This window comes from Geotrypetes seraphini, chromosome 7, assembly GCF_902459505.1.
Source record: "Geotrypetes seraphini chromosome 7, aGeoSer1.1, whole genome shotgun sequence".
Taxonomy (NCBI): Eukaryota; Metazoa; Chordata; class Amphibia; order Gymnophiona; family Dermophiidae; genus Geotrypetes; species Geotrypetes seraphini.
In genome coordinates this window covers 83,278,991-83,300,521 of record NC_047090.1, presented here as the reverse complement: position 1 = coordinate 83,300,521, position 21,531 = coordinate 83,278,991, and the positions used below count along the sequence as shown (strand labels likewise).

Genomic DNA, 21,531 nt, shown 5'->3' with positions numbered 1-21,531 from the left:
GTATGATTCACCACTTACTGTATAGATTATATATATTATCTTGGTCCATACAAACTTAGATTGTAAGCCCTCCAGGGACAGTATTTGTTATACCCAAATATAACATATTGTAGATGTACATATTTCAGTTCCCAGAAAGTAGAAGTGTCAGAGCCAGTCTCAGTTTCACAAAAATGACACAGTCAGAAGAATGTTATAAATCCTTGGATATGTTCTTTTGTTTAGTAACTATTCCAAGCAAAGAACTTCCTGAACATCAAAAATTGTAAAGTTTCTGAAGGAATTCATTATTTTTAAATACCTTACTTAAGCCAACCAATGTTTATAATGTTACATTTTCACCTCGGCCTCAGGTGGAGTTTTTAGGGGAAGAAGGAACAGGTTTAGGACCAACTTTGGAGTTCTATGCTTTGGTGGCTGCTGAGTTCCAGAGAACAGAGCTTGGAATCTGGTTATGTGATGATGATTTTCCAGATGATGAATCTCGTCAGGTATTTTGTACTCCTTTCTTTTTCTCTTTCTCTTTATGCTATATAACGACATATAGAGCGCATTACCTTTTAAAGAAATACCCAAATACAGTGGAAGTTTTTATAGTAAATAACAAGCACTTAAAGGAAAATTGTATTATATCTATTTAATACATCCTAAAAATAATGTACTAAGATGCCGCATATTTTGGAAGGTATGCCCATTTTCTTTATGTAAAAAAAATGCTTTGTACAAAGAATTGTGGACAATATAATGTAAAGATTTCAATATATATAAGGTATGAGATACGAATATATGTGAAAAAGAAGCAGTAATTATATAGTGCTCACTGGGAATATAATGAAAAAAGTAGACCACTGCCTTCTCCTTGATACGCTGTCCTCACTTGGATTTTAGGGTCCTGTTCTTTCTTGGTTCTCTTTTTATTTTTCACATCATGCCTTTAGTGTATGCAGTGGTGGATCTTCCTCCACTGCTAACCCGCTATCAGTTGGTGTTCCCCAGGGCTCTGCCTGGGACCTCCTCTTTTCTCCATCTATACTCAATCTCTTGGTGCTCTGATCTCCCATGGTTTTCAATATCACCTCTATGCTGACAACTCCCAAATCTACCTCTCTACACCTGAAAACTCTGCAGGAATCCAAGTCCGGGTTTCAGCCTACTTGTCCGATATTGCTGCCTAGATGTTCTTCTGCCACTTGAAACTGAACATGGCCAAAACTGAGATACTTATCCTCCCGCCCAAACCTACCTCTCCACTCCCCACATTCTCTTATCTCAGTGGATAACACTGTCATCCTCCCTGTCTCATCAGTTCACAACCTCGAAGTCATCTTTGAGTCCTCTCTCTCCTTCTCTGCACAAATCTACCAGACCACCAAAACTTGCTGTTTCTTTTTCTATAATATCTCCAATATCCAACCATTCCTATCTGAGCACACTACCAAAACCCTTATCTACACCCTTATCGCCTCTCATCTAGACTACTGTAACCTGTTTCTCACTGATCTCCCATTTAACCACCTCTCTCCCCTTCAATCCATTCAAAATGCTGCTGTACGACTTATATTCTGCCAGTCACTATGTTCACATCACCCCTCACTGACTCCCTATCTGCCTCCTCATACAATTCAAACTCCTCTTATTGACTTATATGTGCATTCACTCTATAGCTCATCAATATCTCTCCTCTCTTATCTCTCCCTATACTTTTTCTGAGGAACTCTGTTCATCAGTCAGGTCTCTCTTGTTCATGCCCTTCTCCACTGCTAACTACAGACTACATCTCATCTCTCTTGCTATGCCATACACCTGGAACAGACTGTATGTCGGTACAGCAACCTATGTTCCCTCTCAGTTGAGCACATGAGCAATCGCTCATATATTTAAGAAGCATCGCTCACAGATTTTATATGATTGCTCATTTCTGGTCTCATGATAATCATTGTTCATAAAGTAACAGAAATTTTGTTGCTCATGTCAACTAAGCCCTTCGCTCACAAAGAAAAATTTTTGCTCACATCAAGTCAGTCCTTAGAGGGAGCATTGACATCAAGCTCTGTCCCTGGCAATATTCAAGTCAAGATTAAAAGCCCACCCTTTTGAGGTTGCTTTTAACTCGTAACCCCCTCACACTAAAACACCCGCAGTAGCCTCCTTGTGATCCTGGACAGGTCACTTGGTGTTTCATTGCCCCAGGTACAAAGAACGTATGTAGATTGTGAGCCCGTATGTAGATAGTAAGGACAGTGCATATAATGTGTAAAGCACTGCGTACGCCTAGTAGCACTATAGAAATGATTAATAATATAATAATAGTAGTAGTTGTATATTTGTGCTGTTCAATTTCAGCTATATCATGAACATTCATATTTGTATGTGCATTAATATAGGCTCTATTTAAGACCATAAAACTCAATAAAAGTCTTGAATATGTCATTTTTTATTCATTACAATCAAAAATGAAGCAATCTTTAATCACATATTCTTAATAAATATAATGAATTATACAATGATGATCTAATATCTGAATAAGACATATAACATATAAGTGCACTTTCTATAACGGATGGGTGGCTAGGGTTTATGTTATATGTCTTATTTGGATATTAGATCATCAGTGTATGTGTATTTACTCATATTTCATTATATTTATTAAGAATATGTGATTAAAGATTGCTTCATTTTTTGTTGTATTTAGCAAAGTATTGAAGCAGCCAGTGACAGTTGGTTCCCACATATATATATATTTTATATTTATTGCATTTTCTTTTATACTTGCACTGTATCGTATATATCTAAACCTGTTTTCTTGCACTTCTCATTACAAACAGGTTGACCTTGGTGGTGGTTTGAAACCCCCTGGATACTATGTTCAGAGATCATGTGGCCTTTTCACAGCTCCCTTTCCACAAGATAGCGATGAACTGGACAGAATAACCAAACTCTTTCACTTTTTGGGGATTTTTTTGGCTAAGTGCATTCAGGACAACCGGCTGGTGGATTTACCCATTTCAAAACCTTTCTTTAAACTTATGTGTATGGGAGACATCAAAAGTAACATGAGTAAACTGATTTATGAATCTCGGGGTGACAGAAGTTTCCACTGCACGGAAAGTCAGTCTGAAGCATCCACAGAAGAAGGCCATGATTCCTTATCAGTAGGAAGTTTTGAAGAGGACTCCAAATCTGAATTTATTCTAGATCCTCCAAAACCAAAGCCCCCAGTTTGGTTTCAAGGAATCCTGACATGGGAAGACTTTGAACTGGTAAATCCACATAGAGCAAGGTTTCTAAAAGAAATTAAAGAACTTGCTGTTAAAAGGCGCCAAATTTTGACCAACAAAGGTCTCTCTGAAGATGAAAAAAACACCAAGCTACAAGAACTGATGTTGAAGAACCCATCAAGCTCTGGGCCTCCACTTAGCATAGAGGATTTAGGGTAAGATTATTCAGGACACAGAGCAGATATAACATTTCAATATTTTTTTTAATTTCTATCTATTTGATAACTTACTTCTTCCCATAAGTTAGAAGTAAAGGAACAAAATACACAAAAAAATGTTGCTGCTCATTAATAATTGACTTGGTTTTTTGTTTGCTGTAATTTTATTTTAGAAAAGTTGCATGCTAGTCTGGCAATTTCTTAATTCTTTTTTGTTCTGCTTTTGCTTCATTCTGGTCCATCTCAGTATATGATGCTTAGATCCCTCCCAATGCATCACAGGATGCACCAAGCAGGGGCAGTGTGCTGACATTTTGAAGAGGTGGGCTCTGAGGCAGGGAAGGAGTAGGCATCCCTCCTGCTGCTATGAAAGGTGTGGGTGGAGGGGTTTGCATTGGTTCAGATTGGGGGGCCCGGCCCAAATGGTAGGGCTGTTGATTTGGGGCCCAACTTGACCTATCCGGGTCGGATCCACTGGACCATCAAGGATTTTTAATTTGTGGCTGAGGAAGGAGGGATTGGGGTTAGGTCCACTGGACCACTAGGGGTTTTTCATTTTTGGCTTGGGGGGAAGGTCATGTTTGGGGACAGGATGGGTCTGTCGTAGGTCTAATGAATCATGGATTTTTAGGCTTGGGAGGGCAGGGAAGGGTCCACTGGACCACTGGGGATTTTTAATTTTGGTTGGAGGTTTTGGGGTGTGCTTTGACTTTCCTGTCAGTGTCTGAGCAAATCAGCACTTAGGCACTGACAAGAAAGTAAAGGCAGGGGGCCTTACTAACAGCTCTGCGCTTGTCAATAGTTTTACAGGGGTTTTGTGTGTCCTGTTATTCTGGGCATTGCATGGAATCTGCCAGTGAGCTTGTTTTAATACTAAACAGCAACATACTTTTTTAAAATTTTTAGATATGTCCTTTCTCTTAGCATGTAATAATTAAGATGCTGGGGGATATATACATTTTCAAAAATTAGTGGTGTAATGTCATGTCTATCCAGTAACCAGACCCGCAGATGACATTAATTTATGGAGCCATAAGGTAACCCTACATAGTATGTATGCTTGATTATATTTCTTTGTGTGGGAGTTCCAACACTCTTTCTTGCCATTTACCATATAATCTACTGATTTATAGTTTGTTTCTTGCCACTGGAACAAAATTTGGCTAGCTCCTGAAGCAGTTTGTCTAGATCTTTCTTCAAACAATTAATTTGGTATTAACTGCAAAACACAGAGCCACTTAGGAAATAGTCATGCAAAATAGGCAGATCCTGCCGCTAAGAGATAATGGCAAGCATTAAGCATCATCAAAACACAAGTGTGTAGTCTATTGCTTCCTTAATTCAATCTCTTCAGTATATTAAACCAGTATTTTATTCCTTTATCAATGAAGTAATTTAGTAACTGGTGGTCTTCAAATGTACCATGACCATCAGTATTAAATGTTCTTCTTTCAATCAATTCACTTTAACTTTTCATTAAATTACTAATCGCTTCAGCTCAGAAACAAATGTCTATGCTGATCTGTACATTTTTAAGTAAAAAACAAACAAGCTTATGACATCTTTGAGCCTGATATTCAAAGGATTTATGTTTTTAACATTGAGAGTTTTATGTTCCTAAATTGGCCTCTTGGAAAATTTATTAGAGCTGAGTGCCTAAATTTATACTTAAAATTTAACTAAACTCTTAAATTTGGTGAGGCTACTAGCATTGGTCCCTATGTGGTCCCCTGCACCTGTTTAAAAAAAAAACAAAAACCTGTTTTAATTGTTATTACATATCAAAATAAGAAAGAAAGAGAGAAAAAGATTTGCACCTCTGAGGGAGATGTTTAGTGCTTTAGCAGGTAGGCCCAGGGAATCCTGCATGGTAGATGGTTTCAGGGGGAGAGTGTCCTTGAGTTGGCCCATGGGTACTGGCATGCCTGGTGGCCAGCACTGCCTAATCTACAGGAGTCAGTGGTTCAGAACTGCTACCAGCTTACACTGCTCACTGTGCTTAATTTGGGGTAACCTTGGGCTATCTTTCACCCCTGTGGCCTCAGAGGACTTCCCAAAAAGGGATTGTGTTGTTTCTGATCACCCTGTGTGGCCCAAGGATCTTCCAGTTTTGGCAAGAGTGGCAGCTATGTTGCCATTCCCACAAGCTTTGATGGAATATGTTCACCAAACTGTAGGGGAGGCATTCTATCGCCTTGGTAGGGATTGCCCCCTCTCCCTCCTTGCACAGGTCCCTCACAGTGAATATACCTGGAAGTCTCCAGGAAGCCCATCCCTTGGTTCCAAGATTGGAAATCTGAGCATGGGCTGGGAAACCCTTCAAGATACATCCCTACATGGATGACGGCTCTCCACAAGATATTTCATCCATGGAACTATGGGACATATTGCAAGTCAAGGAGGCATATTACTCCACACTGTGACTTTCTAGCCATGATGATATGGTTCAACCCAGTGATCCAGTTATTGAAGTCATAGAAACATAGAAGATGACGGCAGAAGATGAGCCCATCAAGTCTGCCCACTCTGCTTACCCACCCCCTGTCTATGCCCTAATGACCCAATTTCCTTATCTTGACCCTCGTAGGGATCCCACATGGGTATCCCATTTATTCTTAAAGTCTGGCACGCTGTCTGCCTCGATCACCTGCACTGGAAGCTTGTTCCAATGATCAACCCTCTCTCTGTGAAGAAATACTTTCTGGTGTCGCCATGAAATTTTCCGCCCCTGAGTTTGAGCGGGTGCCCTCTTATGGCCGAGGGTCCCTTGAGAATGAAAATATCATCTTCCACTTTGACACGTCCCGTAAGGTACTTAAATGTTTCGATCATGTCTCCCCTCTCCCTACTTTCCTCGAGAGCGTAGAGCTGCAATTTGTTCAGTCTCCTTTCGTACGAGAGACCCTTGAGCCCCGAGATCATCCTGGTGGCCATCCGCTGAACCAATTCAATTCTGCGCACATCTTTACTGTAATGTGGCCTCCAGAATTGCACACAGTACTCCAGATGAGGTCTCACCATGGCCCTGTACAACGGCATTATGACTTCAGGCTTTCGGCTGACGAAACTTCTATTGATACAACCCAATATCTGCCTTGCCTTAGATGAAGCCTTCTCCACTTAATTGGCAGTTTTCATGTCTGCACTGATGATTACTCCTAAATCTCGTTCTGCTGAATCCTAGTTAAAGTTTCTCCGTTCAAGAAGTACGTCCTGCATGGATTTCCGCTTCCGAGGTGCATGACCTTACATTTCTTAGCATTGAAGCCTAGCTGCCAGGTTGAGGACCAACTTTCCAATGTAAGCAGGTCCTGCGCCATATAATTCTGTAAACTGCATTCACTTACTATATTACATAGTTTGGCATCATCGGCGAATAGTGTTATTTTACCTTGAAGCCCTTGAATTGGATCCCCTATGAATATGTTGAAAAGGAGTGGACCCAGGACCGACCCTGCGGCACTCCACTCCACTGGTCACCTCCGATGTTTTAGAGAGGGTACCATTAACCACCACCCTCTGAAGTCTGCCACTCAGCCAATCATTGACCCATGTAGTTAGTGTCTCTCCTAACCGCATCGATTCCATCTTGCTTAGCAGCCTGTGGTGTGGGACACTGTCAAAAGCTTTACTGAAGTCCAGGTACACGACGTCCAGAGACTCTCCCAAGTCCAACTTTCTTGTTACCCAGTCAAAGAAGCTGATGAGATTGGATTGGCAGGACCTACCCTTGGTGAATCCATGCTGACTGAGATCCCGAAGATTCCCTTCATTCAAGATCGTTTCCAATTTGCTTTTAATTAGTGTTTCCATGAGTTTGCACACTATTGATGTGAGACTCACCGGTCTATAATTCGCAGCCTCTGCCCTGCAACCCTTTTTATGCAGCTCCACCACTTGCAAAGCCTTTAGATGGAGGGTCTTAGGTTTCCTAAGTGTTTTCAGTTCCATAGGACCTATTCCCAGTTGTACTCGCCAAATGGGGAAAACATGGTTTAACTTATATGGGGTACATTGGAGGTATTTATTAAATGCCAGAACAACTATTTATTTATTTTAATTTATTTATTCAGTTTTCTATACCGTTCTCTCAGGGGAGCTCAGAACGGTTTACATGCATTTATTCAGGTACTCAAGCAGTTTTCTCTGTCTGTCCCGACGGGCTCACGATCTATCTAATGTACCTGGGGCAATGGGGGGATTAAGTGACCTGCCCAGGGTCACAAGGAGCAGTGTGGGTTTGAACCCACAACCTCAGGGTGCTGAGGCTGTAGTTTTAACCACTGCGCCACACACATGCAGGTAGGGTGGGAAGGAGGACGATGAGTAATTTGTTTTAATATTTGTAAGAATATTAGTGCTGCTGTTTGATATTTCTGATGGTATATTTGTTGCACTTTTTATAAGTTTTGAAAATTAATAAAGAATTACAAAAAAAAAAAAAAGGAAACTGGAAAATGTATGGAGTTAAGGGGGGGGGGGGAGTCCTGTTCCAGAAAGATGGCTCCACTTTAACCATGGTGGAACCAGGCTGCTGGCATAAATGTAAAAAACCCACCTAAAACGACATAGAGCAACTTTTAAACTAGAATCTGTGGGAAAGCTGACAGTTATTCATGAGCACACGGTTTGGAATAACAAATCTATGAAGAATATCATCAAAACAGAGCATCTCAGAGGTTGCAATAAAGGCAAAAATAGATCACATACAAGTTAATATAAACAATATTAAAGTGTCTGTATATGAAGCCTAAAAACAAGATAGGAAAGTTAGCACTGAATGAAAAGTTAGATATAATGGGTATCTCTGAGATCTTCTGGAAGGAGAATAACCAATGAGACACACTCATACCAGGTATCACAGTGATAGGGTAGATCAAATTATTGGAGGGCCTTGGATCAATTAGAATTAAAGTTCTGCAGGAAAATTAAAAGAAAAAAGAATATTAATAGGCATATTCTACCATCCTCCTGGTCAGCAGAAACAGGCAGATGTTGAAATGTTAGCAGAAATTATGGGAACAAACAATGCAATAACAATGAGCCATTCTATTACCTTGATATTGATGGAATAAATTAACATTAGTGCATGCAATAGTGATGACTATTTCTAGATGAAATAAATAACAAAGCAAATAGAATGTTAGGAATTAAGAAAGAAATGGTGAATAAAACAGAATATTATAATACCTCTGTATAGCTGCATGGTCCAACCATACCTGGAATGTTGTATGCAACCTGGTCACTGCATCTCAGAAAAGAAGTAGTTGAATTAGAAAAAGTACATTGAAGTGTGACCAAAATGATGGAGGAGGTAGAATGACTTCTCCGTAAAGAAAGGCTAAAGATGTTAGGGCTCTTCAGCTTGGAAAAGAGATGGCTGAGGTGAGATATGATAGAAATCTTTTTTTTTTTTTTTAAATGAATGGCGCGGAATAGAAACACATAGATTGGTCTTTCAAAAAGTACAAGGACTAGGGGGCATGCAATAAAGTTATTAGTTAGTAATTTAAAACAAATCAGAGAAAAAAATTTCACACTGTCTACAGTTAAGCTTTAGAATTCATTACCTTGCTTTGCTAATGGTTTTTATGGTGGACTAGGGAACATTAGAAACATAGAAATAGACGGCAGATAAGGGCCACGGCCCATCTAGTCTGCCCACCCCAATGACCCTCCCCTACCTTTCTCTGTGAATAGATTCCACGTGTCTATCCCATTTGGCCTTAAAATCAGGCACGCTGCTGGCCTCAATGACCTGAAGTGGAAGACTATTCCAGCGATCAACCACCCTTTCAGTGAAAAAGAATTTCCTGGTGTCCCCGTGCAGTTTCCCGCCCTTGATTTTCCACGGATGCCCCCTTGTTGCCGCGGGACCCTTGAAAAAGAAGATATCTTCTTCCATTTCGATGCGGCCCGTGAGATACTAGAATAAGCAGCATAGAACCTATTAGTCATTTGGTACTCTTGTCAGATACTTGTGACTTGGAGTGGATATTTTGCAGCAAACAACAATTACCATATTTCTCTGCATATAGGCCACACCCATATATAGGCCGCAGAAAAGGGCGGCTTATGTTTAAAAAACAGAAGATAAGCCGCCCCCATGGTATTAGCCGCGGTTTATCTTCCGGTACCTCCCCTGCCTTTTAAAATATCCCCCCCCCCCCACCCCCAGTACCTTTTTCAGAGCCCTGCACTGAATCTCCACTGGTGCAGGACAGCCGCGATCCCTTCGGTATCCGGCTTGCCCCCGCACCACCCTCTGAATGGCCGACATTGGCTCTCGCGGGACTCGTGAGAACTGACGTCAGTCACTCAGCAAGCGGTGCGGGGGCAGGCCGGATGCTGAAGAGATAGCGGCTGCCCTGCATCACTGTAGATTCACCATCTAGGGGGCTCCAAAAAAGGTACCAGGGGTGGGCGGCTGATTAAAAATTTTTATATAGGCCGCCCCATACACAGGTTTGTAAAACCCATGTATAGGCCACGGCCTATATATGGGGAAATATGGTAATAGGCTTGATGGACCTTCAGTCTGTCCCAATATAGAAAACTTTTGCATTCTCTGGAAGTGGTCCCGTTGGGACTGAAGGCTCATTCCACTTGGGCTTAAGTGGCTTCCTTGATGGAGATAGAGCTCTTGATAGAGAAAGAGCTCTTGCACCATGTTTATCACATCATTCTTTTGTGAAGCACTATAATATTGAGATTCTAGCCAGGAGTGGTGATAACCTTTGGCAGTGCAGTTATTCAGGGGGCTTTGTCTGACCCCTCCCAGAAAGGTATTTCTTTTGTACAACCCTTTGATCTGAATTGTTCCAACAGGATGATAAGGAAGATTAAATGTATTCATACCTGTTAATTTCTTTTCCTTGAGTCCTACTTGACCAGTTCAGTGCCTGCCATGGAAGACTGCAGCATAAGGGCTATCTTTCAGACTTAACTTGCTGTTTACTTAGCTTTGTTCTTTTGGAATTCTTTTATTGAATTCTATGATGATTTTGATAGGGTTTAAATTGGTGTGTAGCCAGGTGGATCTAATTTTGTATTGGCAGTGAACTAGAGAATTTGACGTTGTACCAGCTTCTACACCTGTGATATCTCTACTTTGCTGGGTACGTAAGGAGGGGAATGGCCAGTAGGAAAAAGGAGGTGATAATGCCATCAAATAAGTCTCTGGTGAGGCCCTATTTGGAATATTGTGTGCAGTTTTGGAGACTGCATTTTCAAAAAGATATAAATAAGATGGAATTAGTCCAGAGGACTGCTACAAAATTGGTTAGTTGTCTTTGTCATATATCATATGGGAACAGACTTAGAGACTTTAATATGTATACTCTGGAAGAAACTACTCAAAACCCTTAGAAAAAGTCCGACAGAAGATCTCTGTTTCGCTCTCGTATGAATATTGAAAGCTTCTTCAGGACAGCATTACGGTATGTGTATCGATTTTTCTGAAACAAGAATACAAAACTTTTTAATTTATACTCTGGAAAAAAGAGGAGAGAGGGGATATGATAGAGATGTTTAAATATTTCCATGGCATTAAAGTACAGGAGGTGAATATTTTTAAAATGAAGGAAAATTCCAGAAGGAGAGGGCATAAGATGAAATTAAAAGGTGATAGGAGTAATGTAAGAAAATACATCTTTACAGAAAGGGTGGTAGATCTGTGGAATAGTTTTCTAGTAGAGGTGGTAGAGACAGACTGTTTCTGAATTCAAGAAAGCATGAGACAGGCATGTGGGATCTCCTAGGGAGAGGAGGAGATAGTGGATGCTGTGGATGGGGGACTGGATGGACCATTTGGCCTTTATTTGCCATCATGTTTCTATAAATGAAACTTCCTAGCTTTTTTGTCCTGTTCTGTCTTGAAGAGATTGTAAGCTCTGTCAAAGGGGGACATTGTTTTAGGTGTTTTTGTGTACATTTTTGCATATGTGGTAGCACTATAGAAATGAATAGTAATTGAGAATGTTTATAGATAGTACTTAACAGAAGTTTGCTGTAGATCCAGTTTTGATAGGTCCACAAAGAGAGAGCATACCTTTGTGCAAAAATTAACAATTTATCCTTTCTTGCCTTTATTTTATGCAGTCTGAATTTCCAATTCTGCCCTTCATCCCGAGTGTATGGTTTTACAGCTGTGGATCTTAAACCCAATGGTGAAGATGATGTAAGTAAAGGATGTTGCTTCCTTAACTGATTTGTCTTTATTTGTATCAAACTGCATGCTTCTCTTGAAATTATGCCAAGGACTTGATGGTCTTTTTAAATTATTATTCTTACAGCTAGTGACAATAGATAATGTGGAAGAGTACGTGGAACTGATGTTTGATGCATGTATGCAGTCTGGTATACAGAAACAGATGGATGCTTTCCGCAGTAAGTGAACTTAATGCATCTTCTTGGCTCAGGTTGGGAACAGCTGAAAATAATGATCTTCTGTCAGTCATTCATTTGCCATTGAAAATTAAGTTGGTGAATTTGGTTCCTAGGTTATCCACATCATAGGCAGCAGAATGCTTTTTGGGTGGGTTGTTTTTTTAGGGGGGCATCAAAAGCTCCACCCCTGGCCCACCCCCGCAATGATGATAGTATTAACTGTAATACCATTTTTTCCATTCATTTTTCATACAAACACTAGACTCCATAGATATCTCAGGCAAGGTACTCTCATGGTTTAAAGACTTCCTACAATCCAGAACCTACAGAGTTAAAACAAAACAAGAAAAATCAGAACCATGGTCCAACCCCTGCGGAGTCCCCCAGGGATCACCCCTATCTCCCACATTATTCAATATATACATAGCCTCCCTCAGCTCCTACCTAGACAAACATGGCATAACCTCATACAGCTATGCAGATGACATCACCATTCTCCTCCCCTTCGACCACCCAGAACCCACCATGACAGGCACAATACACAGAATCCTTGAAACAGTAGCTTCATGGATGACAGAGCACAAACTAAAACTTAACTCTGACAAAACAAACTTCATCCTCCTAGAAAACAGCAAAACTCCAACCTTAACTAACCTAGTAATAAACTCGATCTCATACCCCATTCAACCCACACTAAAACTTCTGGGAGTTCAGATTGACAGAGGCTGTACCATGCAACCACAAATCAACAAAGTAATAAAAGCATCATTCGTGACTATGAGAAACCTAAGACAAATCTGAAAATTTTTCGACAGGAAACAATTCCAACTTTTGGTACAATCTCTTATCCTTGGACTAATAGACTATTGCAACAAACTATACCTCCCCTGCCCAGCGACCATGATAAAGCAATTACAAACAATACAAAATACAGCCCTAAGACTCATCTACTCATTAAAAAAATATGACCACATCACAGAAGCATACCACGACTCACACTGGCTCCCAATACAAGCAAGAGTATACTTCAAATTCTACTGCCTACTATTCAAGGCTATTAATGGAGAAAGCCCAACCTATTGGAACAACCAACTAACTTAATCCACCTCAATCCGGCACAGGAGAACCCACTCACTATTCACACATCTGCCAACCAAAAATGTCAAACGAAGAAAATTATATGACAACCTAATGGCCACCAAAGCAGCCAAACTAGACAGATAAATCACCAATTTGCTGTCTTCGACCACAGACTACAAAACCTTCATGAAAGAAACTAAAACCCTACTCTTCAAAAAATACATAAAACCTATATAACACGACCAGTTCCTTCCCAAACTCCACCTACCCATTCTCTACCCATATCTAATCTAATATGTTTATAATTACCCAACAGATATTACATTACATTACATTACATTAGGGATTTCTATTCCGCCATTACCTTGCGGTTCAAGGCGGATTACAAAAGGTTAATTTAGAAATACAGAGTTACATTGATTGTAGATTTTATAGACATAAACGGGTTGTTGAGGGTGAGGTGGTTTTTAGGAGAATTAATAGTTGGTCATAGTGGAGGTTCTTTTGTTGTCACCTTAAGATATCACCTTAAGTTCTCGACAATTCTTATGTAATTCTTATGTAATCCCTACGACAATTCCTATGTAATGTTACAATTCTTGTAACCTCCTGACAACTCTTATGTAATCCACCTTGAACCGCAAGGTAATGGCGGAATAGAAATCACTAATGTAATATAATGTATACACACAATATAATCTTATTAAAAACACATAATTTTTAACCACAAAATTAAACTACACAAAGTACACAGTTTGCTTCTCAACATTCATTTCTACCAGAACGCCTGGTCTTGGTCACACATGTAGAACACAGATAAATGCTTTGCAAATATAGGACCACAAACTAAAAATGTACTAATATATACAAATGAAACCCTAAGATGCCAGGCTCTACGTGCAGTACACCAGAGAAATAGAAAGAAATTAATTTCTTCTTGAACAATGCAAAATATATACAGCAGACGTAAATTCAATTTCACACATTTCAGCAGACGTACATTCAATTTTACACATTTCAATCACTTAATTGAAAATAAAATCATATTCCCTACCTTTGTTGTCTGGTGATCTAATCATCTTTTCCAGTATCTGGTTGCACTTTCTTCTGTCTGTGCTCTTATGTTTCCAGGGCATTCTTATCCATCTGCTGTTTTTCTCTCCTTCACTTTCTGCCCTACATTCATCTTTAAACAACCTTATAAGGCACTATTTAAAGTCTTATTCCTGGAATTATCACCATGTAGCATAAATCCAATTCCAAGCTTCCAACCTTTAAAGTATTCTTTCTATATTATCTGGTGTTGCTGCTTCTGTTTTAGCCTTAGACCTCAGAAACACTCCTCCTCCGTCCTATACAGGCTATGTTCTCATAACGGGGAGATTCATGTGTAACCTCCTCATCGGTCAAGGCTTAAATTTTAATAGCTAATGCTCAATATTTTTATGTTTTTTTTAAACACTTTTTATAACTTTTAAAACGACTAATGAAGTATGTGTACTTATCTTCAAAAGTGTTGCTGTACTAGGCTGGTGGACCCGACATGTTTCGCTGCCGCTTTGTCAGGGATCCACACATGCCGTTAACCAACATCCCGCATAGACTCTTCAAATACAAGATGCATCTTGTATTTGAAGAGTCTATGCGTGATGTTGGTTAACGGCATGTGTGGATCCCTCGGGCGTGTTTTTGCTGGGCCGAGCATGTCCTTGACTGTAATACTGAGGATTGGGAATTGCTCAAGCGCGAGGTGGCTAAGATTGAATTGGGTACTTCTTATCTTTCAGATGCCATGTATGACTTGTTGCAAGCTTCTGCCAAGTCGTTGGCGCTTGCGTTTGCAGTGGAAGCTCGCCATACCTTGTGGCTTCGCACTTGGTCGGCGGACGCAGTGTCCAAAGCTAAGTTGACAAAGTTTCCTTTTAAAGGATCTTTCTTGTTTGGCAAGGACCTGGACAGGTTGCTTCAGACTCTCACTGATTCTAAAGTGCCTCGCTTGCCTGAGGATAGGCCTCGGCCGCTGGCTCGAGGTGGCACTGCTCGTGGGCGTGGTTTCCGCCCTGGTCGAGCGGTTGCCTCTTTTCAGTCCCCTGGGCTCTCTAGAGGCAGTCCTTTCGTGGGGTGCGGGTAGCGCCCCTGTCGAGTCCCCTGCTGCCCGTCCTGCCCAATGACTCCTTGCCGGCGCCCATTTTGGTTCCAATCAGTGGGTTCTGGAGGTGATTCGGGACAGCTATGCTCTGGAGTTCGCCCGTTCCTTGCCAGACCAGTTTCTCACTTCTCCCTCGCAGGTGACATGGAAGCAGCAGGCCTTTTGCCAGACCCTTCAAAGATTGTTAGATCTCCACGCGGTAATTCCAGTTCGCAAGCAGGAGTGGGGCACAGTCGATTTACTTTGTGGTGCCAAAGAAAGAAGGGACCTTTCAGCCCATCCTGGATTTGAAGGGGTCAACAGGGCTCTTCACGTGCCTTCCTTCCACATGGAAATTCTACGATCTGTGATTCTGGTGGTTCAGCCAGGAGAGTTTCTGACCTCTCTAGATCTGACCAAGGCCTACTTGCACATTCCTATTCGGGCCTCCCATCACTTCCTGCACTTTGCGATCTTGAGCCAATATTATCAGTTCTGTGCACTCCCCTTTGGTTTGGCCACGGCTCCGCAGACGTTCACCAAGGTGATGGTGGTCGTTGTGGCGGCGTTGCGAAAAGATAGCATTCTAGTTCATCCCTACCTGGACGACTGGTTGATTTGTGCGAAGTCATTCCAGGAGAGCACCAGGGTCACGGCTCGGGTGGTGGAGTTTCTGCAGTCGCTGGGATGGGTAGTCAACCTTGCCAAGAGCCGGCTGTCTCCATCTCAGCGTCTGTAGTATGTAGGAGTGGTGTTAGACACCTCCTTGGGGAAGGTCTTCCTTTCGGAGGCCCAGGTAAGCAAATTACAATTTTAGATTCACCTGCTTATGGCGTCCCGGTTTCCTCGGGTGCAGGATTTCCTCCAAGTCTTGGTTTCGATGGTGTCCTCCCACGATGTCGTGAGGTGGTCGCAGGCCCACATGCATCCTCTTCAGTATGCTCTTCTTCAGAGATAGTCACCTCAGAAGCACAGTCTGGATCACCCTGTTCCACTTCGGGCTTAGCTCGGGGCAGTGTTCGTTACTGGCTCTAGACCCCCCCCCATCTTGTTCAAGGGGCGAGTCTGGATCAGCTGCAGTGGACGGTGCTGCTCATGGACGCCAGTCTTCTCGGTTGGGGAACTCAATGTCTAGGTCACTCAGCTCAGGGCACCTGGTCCACGGAGGAAGCTTCATGGTCGATCAATGTCTTGGAGACCAGAGCCATCCATTTGGCATTGCTAGCCTTCCAGTCCTTTTTGATGGGCAAGTCTGCAGGGTTCTGTCGGACAATGCCACGGCGGTGACCTATGTCAATCATCAGTGTGACACCAGGAGAACTTTGGTGGCACAGGAGGCGACTCTGCTCATGGTCTGGGCGGAGTCGCACCTTCAAGAAATATCAGCTTCCCACATCTGGAGTGGAGAATGTTCAAACGGACTTCCTAAGTCGTCACGTGCTAGATCCCAGAGAGTGGTGTCTTAGCCTGGTTGTTTTTCAGTTGATAGTGCAGTCTTAGGGTCAGCCCCTCATGGACCTGATGGCCACAAGTGTCAACGCCAAAACACCCCGCTTCTTCAGTCGTCGCAGAGACAGTCAGGCCGAGGTCCTGGATGTTCTGGTTCAACCATGGCCAACGGTGGAGCTGTTGTATGTGTTCCCTCCTTGGCCATTAGTGGGCAGAGTTCTCCTCATAATTTGCCATCTGGGCCTCGTGGTTCTGTTGGCTCTGTATTGGCCTCAATGACTGTGGTACGCAGATCTGGTGGCGGATCCTCTTCCTCTGCCTCTCTTGGACAACCTTCTAACTCAGGGTCCCATTCCAGTGTTCGATTTGGGTCCCTTTTGTCTTATGGCTTAGCTCTTGAAAGGGGTCACCTAGGTAAGAAGGGGTATTCAGATAAAGTGATCTCAACTCTCTTGGGGTCCCAGAGGCTTTCCACCTCTTGGTTTTATGTGAGGGTTTGGCGTCTATTTGAGGAGTGGTGTTATGCTCGTGGAGTGGTCTCTTTTTGCGCTTCCCTTCCTAACATCTTAGAGTTCTTGCAGGATGGCCTGGATAGGGGACTGGCTTGGTCTTCTCGCCGGGTTCAGCTTGCAGCCTTGTCAGCCTTTCGGGGATTATTGAAAGGTCAGTGTTTGACTGCCATTCCTGATGTAATTTATTTCTTGCGGGTGACCAAGTTACTCAAGCCTCCCGTACGACCCTCTGTTCCATCTTAGGATCTGAATTTGGTTCTGTCAGTTCTAGTGCGCCCTCCTTTTGAACCGTTGGGCCACTGCTCTTTGAAGTACCTTACTCTTTAAGCGGTCTTCTTGGTGGCTATTACTTCAGCTAGACGTGTTTCTGAGCTGCAGGCTTTCTCTTGTAGGGCTCCCTTCTTGGAGTTTTCTAGGGAGCGGGTTGTGTTGAGGCCTGTTCCTTCCTTTCTGCCAAAGGTAGTTTCTCCTTTTCATGTCAATCAGGCAGTGGTCCTTCCATTGTTAGGTAGCCGGGAGGGCTCTTCCGAGCAGAGACAGTTACGTAAGTTGGATGTCAGTCGGGTTCTTCGCTCTTATGTGCGGAGGACCCAGGAGATCAGGAAATCAGATCATCTTTTTGTCCTTCTAGTGGGTCCTTGTAAGCGGGATGGTACTTCTAAGGCTACTATTGCATGCTGGATCAAGGAGACTATTGCTTCTGCTTATCTTCTAAAGAAGAAGCCTGTTCCAGAATTTCTTAAGGCTCATTCCACTAGGAGTCAGGCAGCTTCTTGGTCTGAATCTTCTCTGGTGCCTCCAGTGGATATTTGCAAAGCTGCAGTTTGGTCTTCTCTGCATTCCTTTGTAAAACCCTACCGTGTGAACGTGTTCTGGTGTTGTCCCTTCGGGGGTCCCACCCTTAGTGGATACTGCTTTGGTACGTCCCATTCGCAAGGACTATACCAGTCTACCAAGCGATACAGAAGGAGAAATTAGGTTCTTACCTGCTAATTTTCTTTCTGTTAGCTTGTAGACCTGTGTAGTCCCCCACCCTATCTGTCTTTGTGCGGTGATTGCGGGTTTTTGATTTTGCTCACATGCAGATTTTGTTTTTTCTGCAGGTTCTAGAATTTTTCTAGGGCCGGGGATATGTAAGAACAGCGGCTATGGCTCAGCTGCTTAGCTAGTGATCTGTGGGGATGTTTTCTATACCAGGATTAAGTTCTACACATGTTCCAACAGTAGTTTATCAGTGTTTGTTGTTTTGTACACTCCTGTTCGGAGTGTGTTATAATGTTTTCAGTTGAAGTCTTTCCTTGGCTTTGCTTGGCTATTTGGCAGACTGGATTGCTAGGGGGGAAGCTAGCCTGATACACAAGTTTGTGCTCAGTTTCCACCTGCTGGTAGCAGTGAGGCATATAACCCATTCGTAAGGACTATACCGGTTTACAAGCTAACAGAAAGAAAATTAGCAGGTAAGAACCTAATTTCTCCATTTATATCATTTCATTTTTTTTCCCCTCTGTAAAACATACTCGCTTCTTGATGATGAAAGGCAAAGAGAAATTAAGCCAAAAGTACACAGCCAAATACTGTCAGGATGTTAGAAACAGTCGGGCTTTTCCGAGAACTTTTTATTCCCTACTTTTGTCGGCTGTTCTCCCACAGGAAGTGGGTAAAGAGCAGTGAAAAACACAACAGCCAAGCCAGCTGACAATCCCCTTCCTCCAGCCCCCTAAGCAGCTGAGCCAGTCCTAACAACCCCCCCCCCACCCTAGCTGGTAAGCAGAGGTAGCACCGTAAACAGGCTGCTTCTGCAGGGCCTTTCCTCTGCTGCTTCAATACAGCAGAAGAAAGGCCCTACTGGGGCTAGCTGAAAGCAGCCTCTTTATGGTGTTGCCTCTGTTCACTAGCTGCTGCTACTGCTTTGGGTAATTGAGGGAGGGACGGAAGGGGGTTTGTTAGGACTAGCTGCTGTTGCTGCTGCTTTGGGGGCTGGAGAGAGGAAAGGGGAAGGGGGTGTTGTCAGGGGCAGCTGCTATGAATGCTGGACCTATAAGTGTGGGAGGTGGGGGGGAAGAAGGGACATGGATACTGGTCCTGTAGGGTGAAGGACAGGGGAGGGGAGATGGATGCTGAACCCATAAGGGGGGAGAGAGAAAGTGACCCAAAAAGGAAGATGCTGACCTATAAGTGGGGATGGGGAGATGTTAAAGTGAGGTGGGAAGGGAGCCAAAATTATTTTACAGTACAGTTCAATCAACCAGAAACTACAGTTATCCAGCATACACCAATCCCCATGGGTACCGGATAACTGAGAGTCTACTGTATTTGGTTTTGAAGGAATAAACTTCATACCTTGAGGTTCAGGAGTCTTATGGTATTAAATGATCCCCAAAATATTATAAAACAATTCATGACAGTACTTACATCAACTTCCCCTAAAGTGCAGAGTCAGATTTTTAATGTATTCCCTATGAAGAATGAAGGTAAAAACAGAGCTCCCCAGAGATGAGGAGGGGGGGAGGGTAGAGTTCAGTAGAGTAGGGTTGTTGGGTAGATTTTTCTGGTAGAGCACCAGGGGGTACAAGAGTACAGACTGCTTGTTGCTTCAGTTTCTACTTAAGATATACATATTTGAATTGAAATATACCGTTAGGAGGGAGGCATTGTTAGGCATTGGAACTATTTAGAAGGTTCAAAGGAAAAGACAACTATGACAAAAGCCCTTTGCATTTAATGACATAAAAATTGTGTAGAAAAAGAGACTTCAGAAAATTTTCATCCTGTAAATTTACCTTTGTCCATTATTTTTCTGAGATTTCTCCTTCCGGTCTAGATTAAACAGTACGGGATCGTATGTTTTAACATTCTCATTGCTCAGTGTTTAGAAATTTAAAGAAAATGTCTCATGTGCTGCGTTTAGTATTTAGTCAAGGATTCTGTGACTGTATCTTAATGGAGAGTGGGAATTCTAATCATATGAAAGCAGCAGGAATCATGACAAGACTAGAGGTTTCACTATGGGCTCCTTTTATCAAGGCGCGCTAGGGGGTTTAGCGCGTCAGACATTTCATTATGTGCTAACCCCCACAGCAGCCTAAAATCCTAACGCTTCGTCAATGGAGCTGTTAGGTACTGGCGCAGCAGGCAGTTTAACGTGCGGTATTATCCCAGGACAAGCAGGCAGCATATTCTTAACGCATGGGTGACGTCACCGAAGGAGCCCCGGTACGGACACTTTTAACTAGAAAGTTCTAGTTGGCCGCACCGCACATGCGCGAGTGCCTTCCCGCCTGACGGAGGAGAGCGTGGTCCCCAGTTTCTTCGTTTCCGCGGAGCGAAGAAGACGCATGTGTTTTCAACGGCTGTTGAAATATCTGATTTTGCCTTCCCGCTGGCGAAATTGTCTTCCTTTTTCTTCTTTTTCCTTCGGGTTTCTTTTCCGTTCTAACTTGCAAAGAAAAAAAAAAAAAGGCCGTGTTTCCCTTCATGCCCCCTCAGCTGGGCTTTAAGAAGTGCCAGCGGTGTGCACGCCCAATATCTCTCACTGACCCGCACAATTGGTGCCTACAGTGCCTGGGTCCAGAGCAACGGGCTGACACCTGCACCCGATGTGCTACTCTTAAAAAACGTACATTAAAAAATAGACAGATCCAACAGAATATCCTTTTCGGTACCGGATCTGCCATGGAATCGGCCGCGCCGTCAACGGCACCGCAAAAGTCGGCACCAACTACTTCGACGACACCTGATCCTTCCTCGGGGTCGCTGGCACCAGGTAAGCCGGCTAAGAAGCCTTCCACTTCCCTTGAGCGCCCTCCTGCCACACCAGCGACGCCGGTCCTCCCGGCATCATGCCGACCCCGCAAACGCTCCGCCCCGATTTCGGTGAGTGCCTCGTCATCGGCATCCTCATCGCCGGGGCATGGAGCGGCACCTATGGTACCGAAAAAGAAAAAAGCGATACCGGTGCCACCTCTGGACGACCGCATTGCGGCCATACTCCAAAGCCAATTGCAGGAGCAACTACAACAACAACTCCAGCACTTGTTACCCGCAATTTTGGCCCCACTCCTTCCGGTACTGGACCGGCCCGAGCCTCGCACCATACCACCGGTGTCGACACCATCGGTACCGTTGAACACCTCCATGCCGGTACTCGCGACTGAACCAATCCTCCAGTGCAAACACGCTCTGATGCTGACCCTCCCCGACATCGAGACCGACATCAGTCCCCCCGAGACCAGGACCGGCACCGGTCTTCCTCCCCCGGTACCGTCTCGATGCGCTCTGGCAAATCTCTCTCTAAGACTCGCCACACTGAGCCGTCTGCACCACCGTCCCGTCCTGCGCACACCGACGTCAGGGACCCGGACTTATGGGAAGAATCCCCACCCAGTACCGATGATGAGGCTTCATCAACGGACGAGGACCCATCAATGGTCGATACCAGTTCCAAACCTGAACAGTCCCCATTCACAAAATTTCTAAGGGAAATGTCGGCGGCTCTGTCTATCCCTTTGGAATCCGACTCTAAGAAGTCCCAGGCTTTC

At 43.3% G+C, this 21,531-nt stretch overlaps 1 protein-coding gene across 10 annotated transcripts in view; it reads left to right on the top strand.

The window, feature by feature from the left end:
* HECTD1 (HECT domain E3 ubiquitin protein ligase 1) overlaps window positions 1-21,531 on the top strand; it is a 365,311-nt gene that overhangs the window by 317,514 nt on the left and 26,266 nt on the right. For all 10 annotated transcript variants that reach the window (XM_033952151.1, XM_033952152.1, XM_033952156.1 and 7 more), the window contains 4 exons: window positions 354-491; window positions 2,826-3,433; window positions 11,537-11,615; window positions 11,731-11,824. In XM_033952151.1, coding sequence (XP_033808042.1) covers window positions 354-491; window positions 2,826-3,433; window positions 11,537-11,615; window positions 11,731-11,824 — 919 coding nt within the window. The remainder of the gene's footprint in view (window positions 1-353; window positions 492-2,825; window positions 3,434-11,536; window positions 11,616-11,730; window positions 11,825-21,531) is intronic.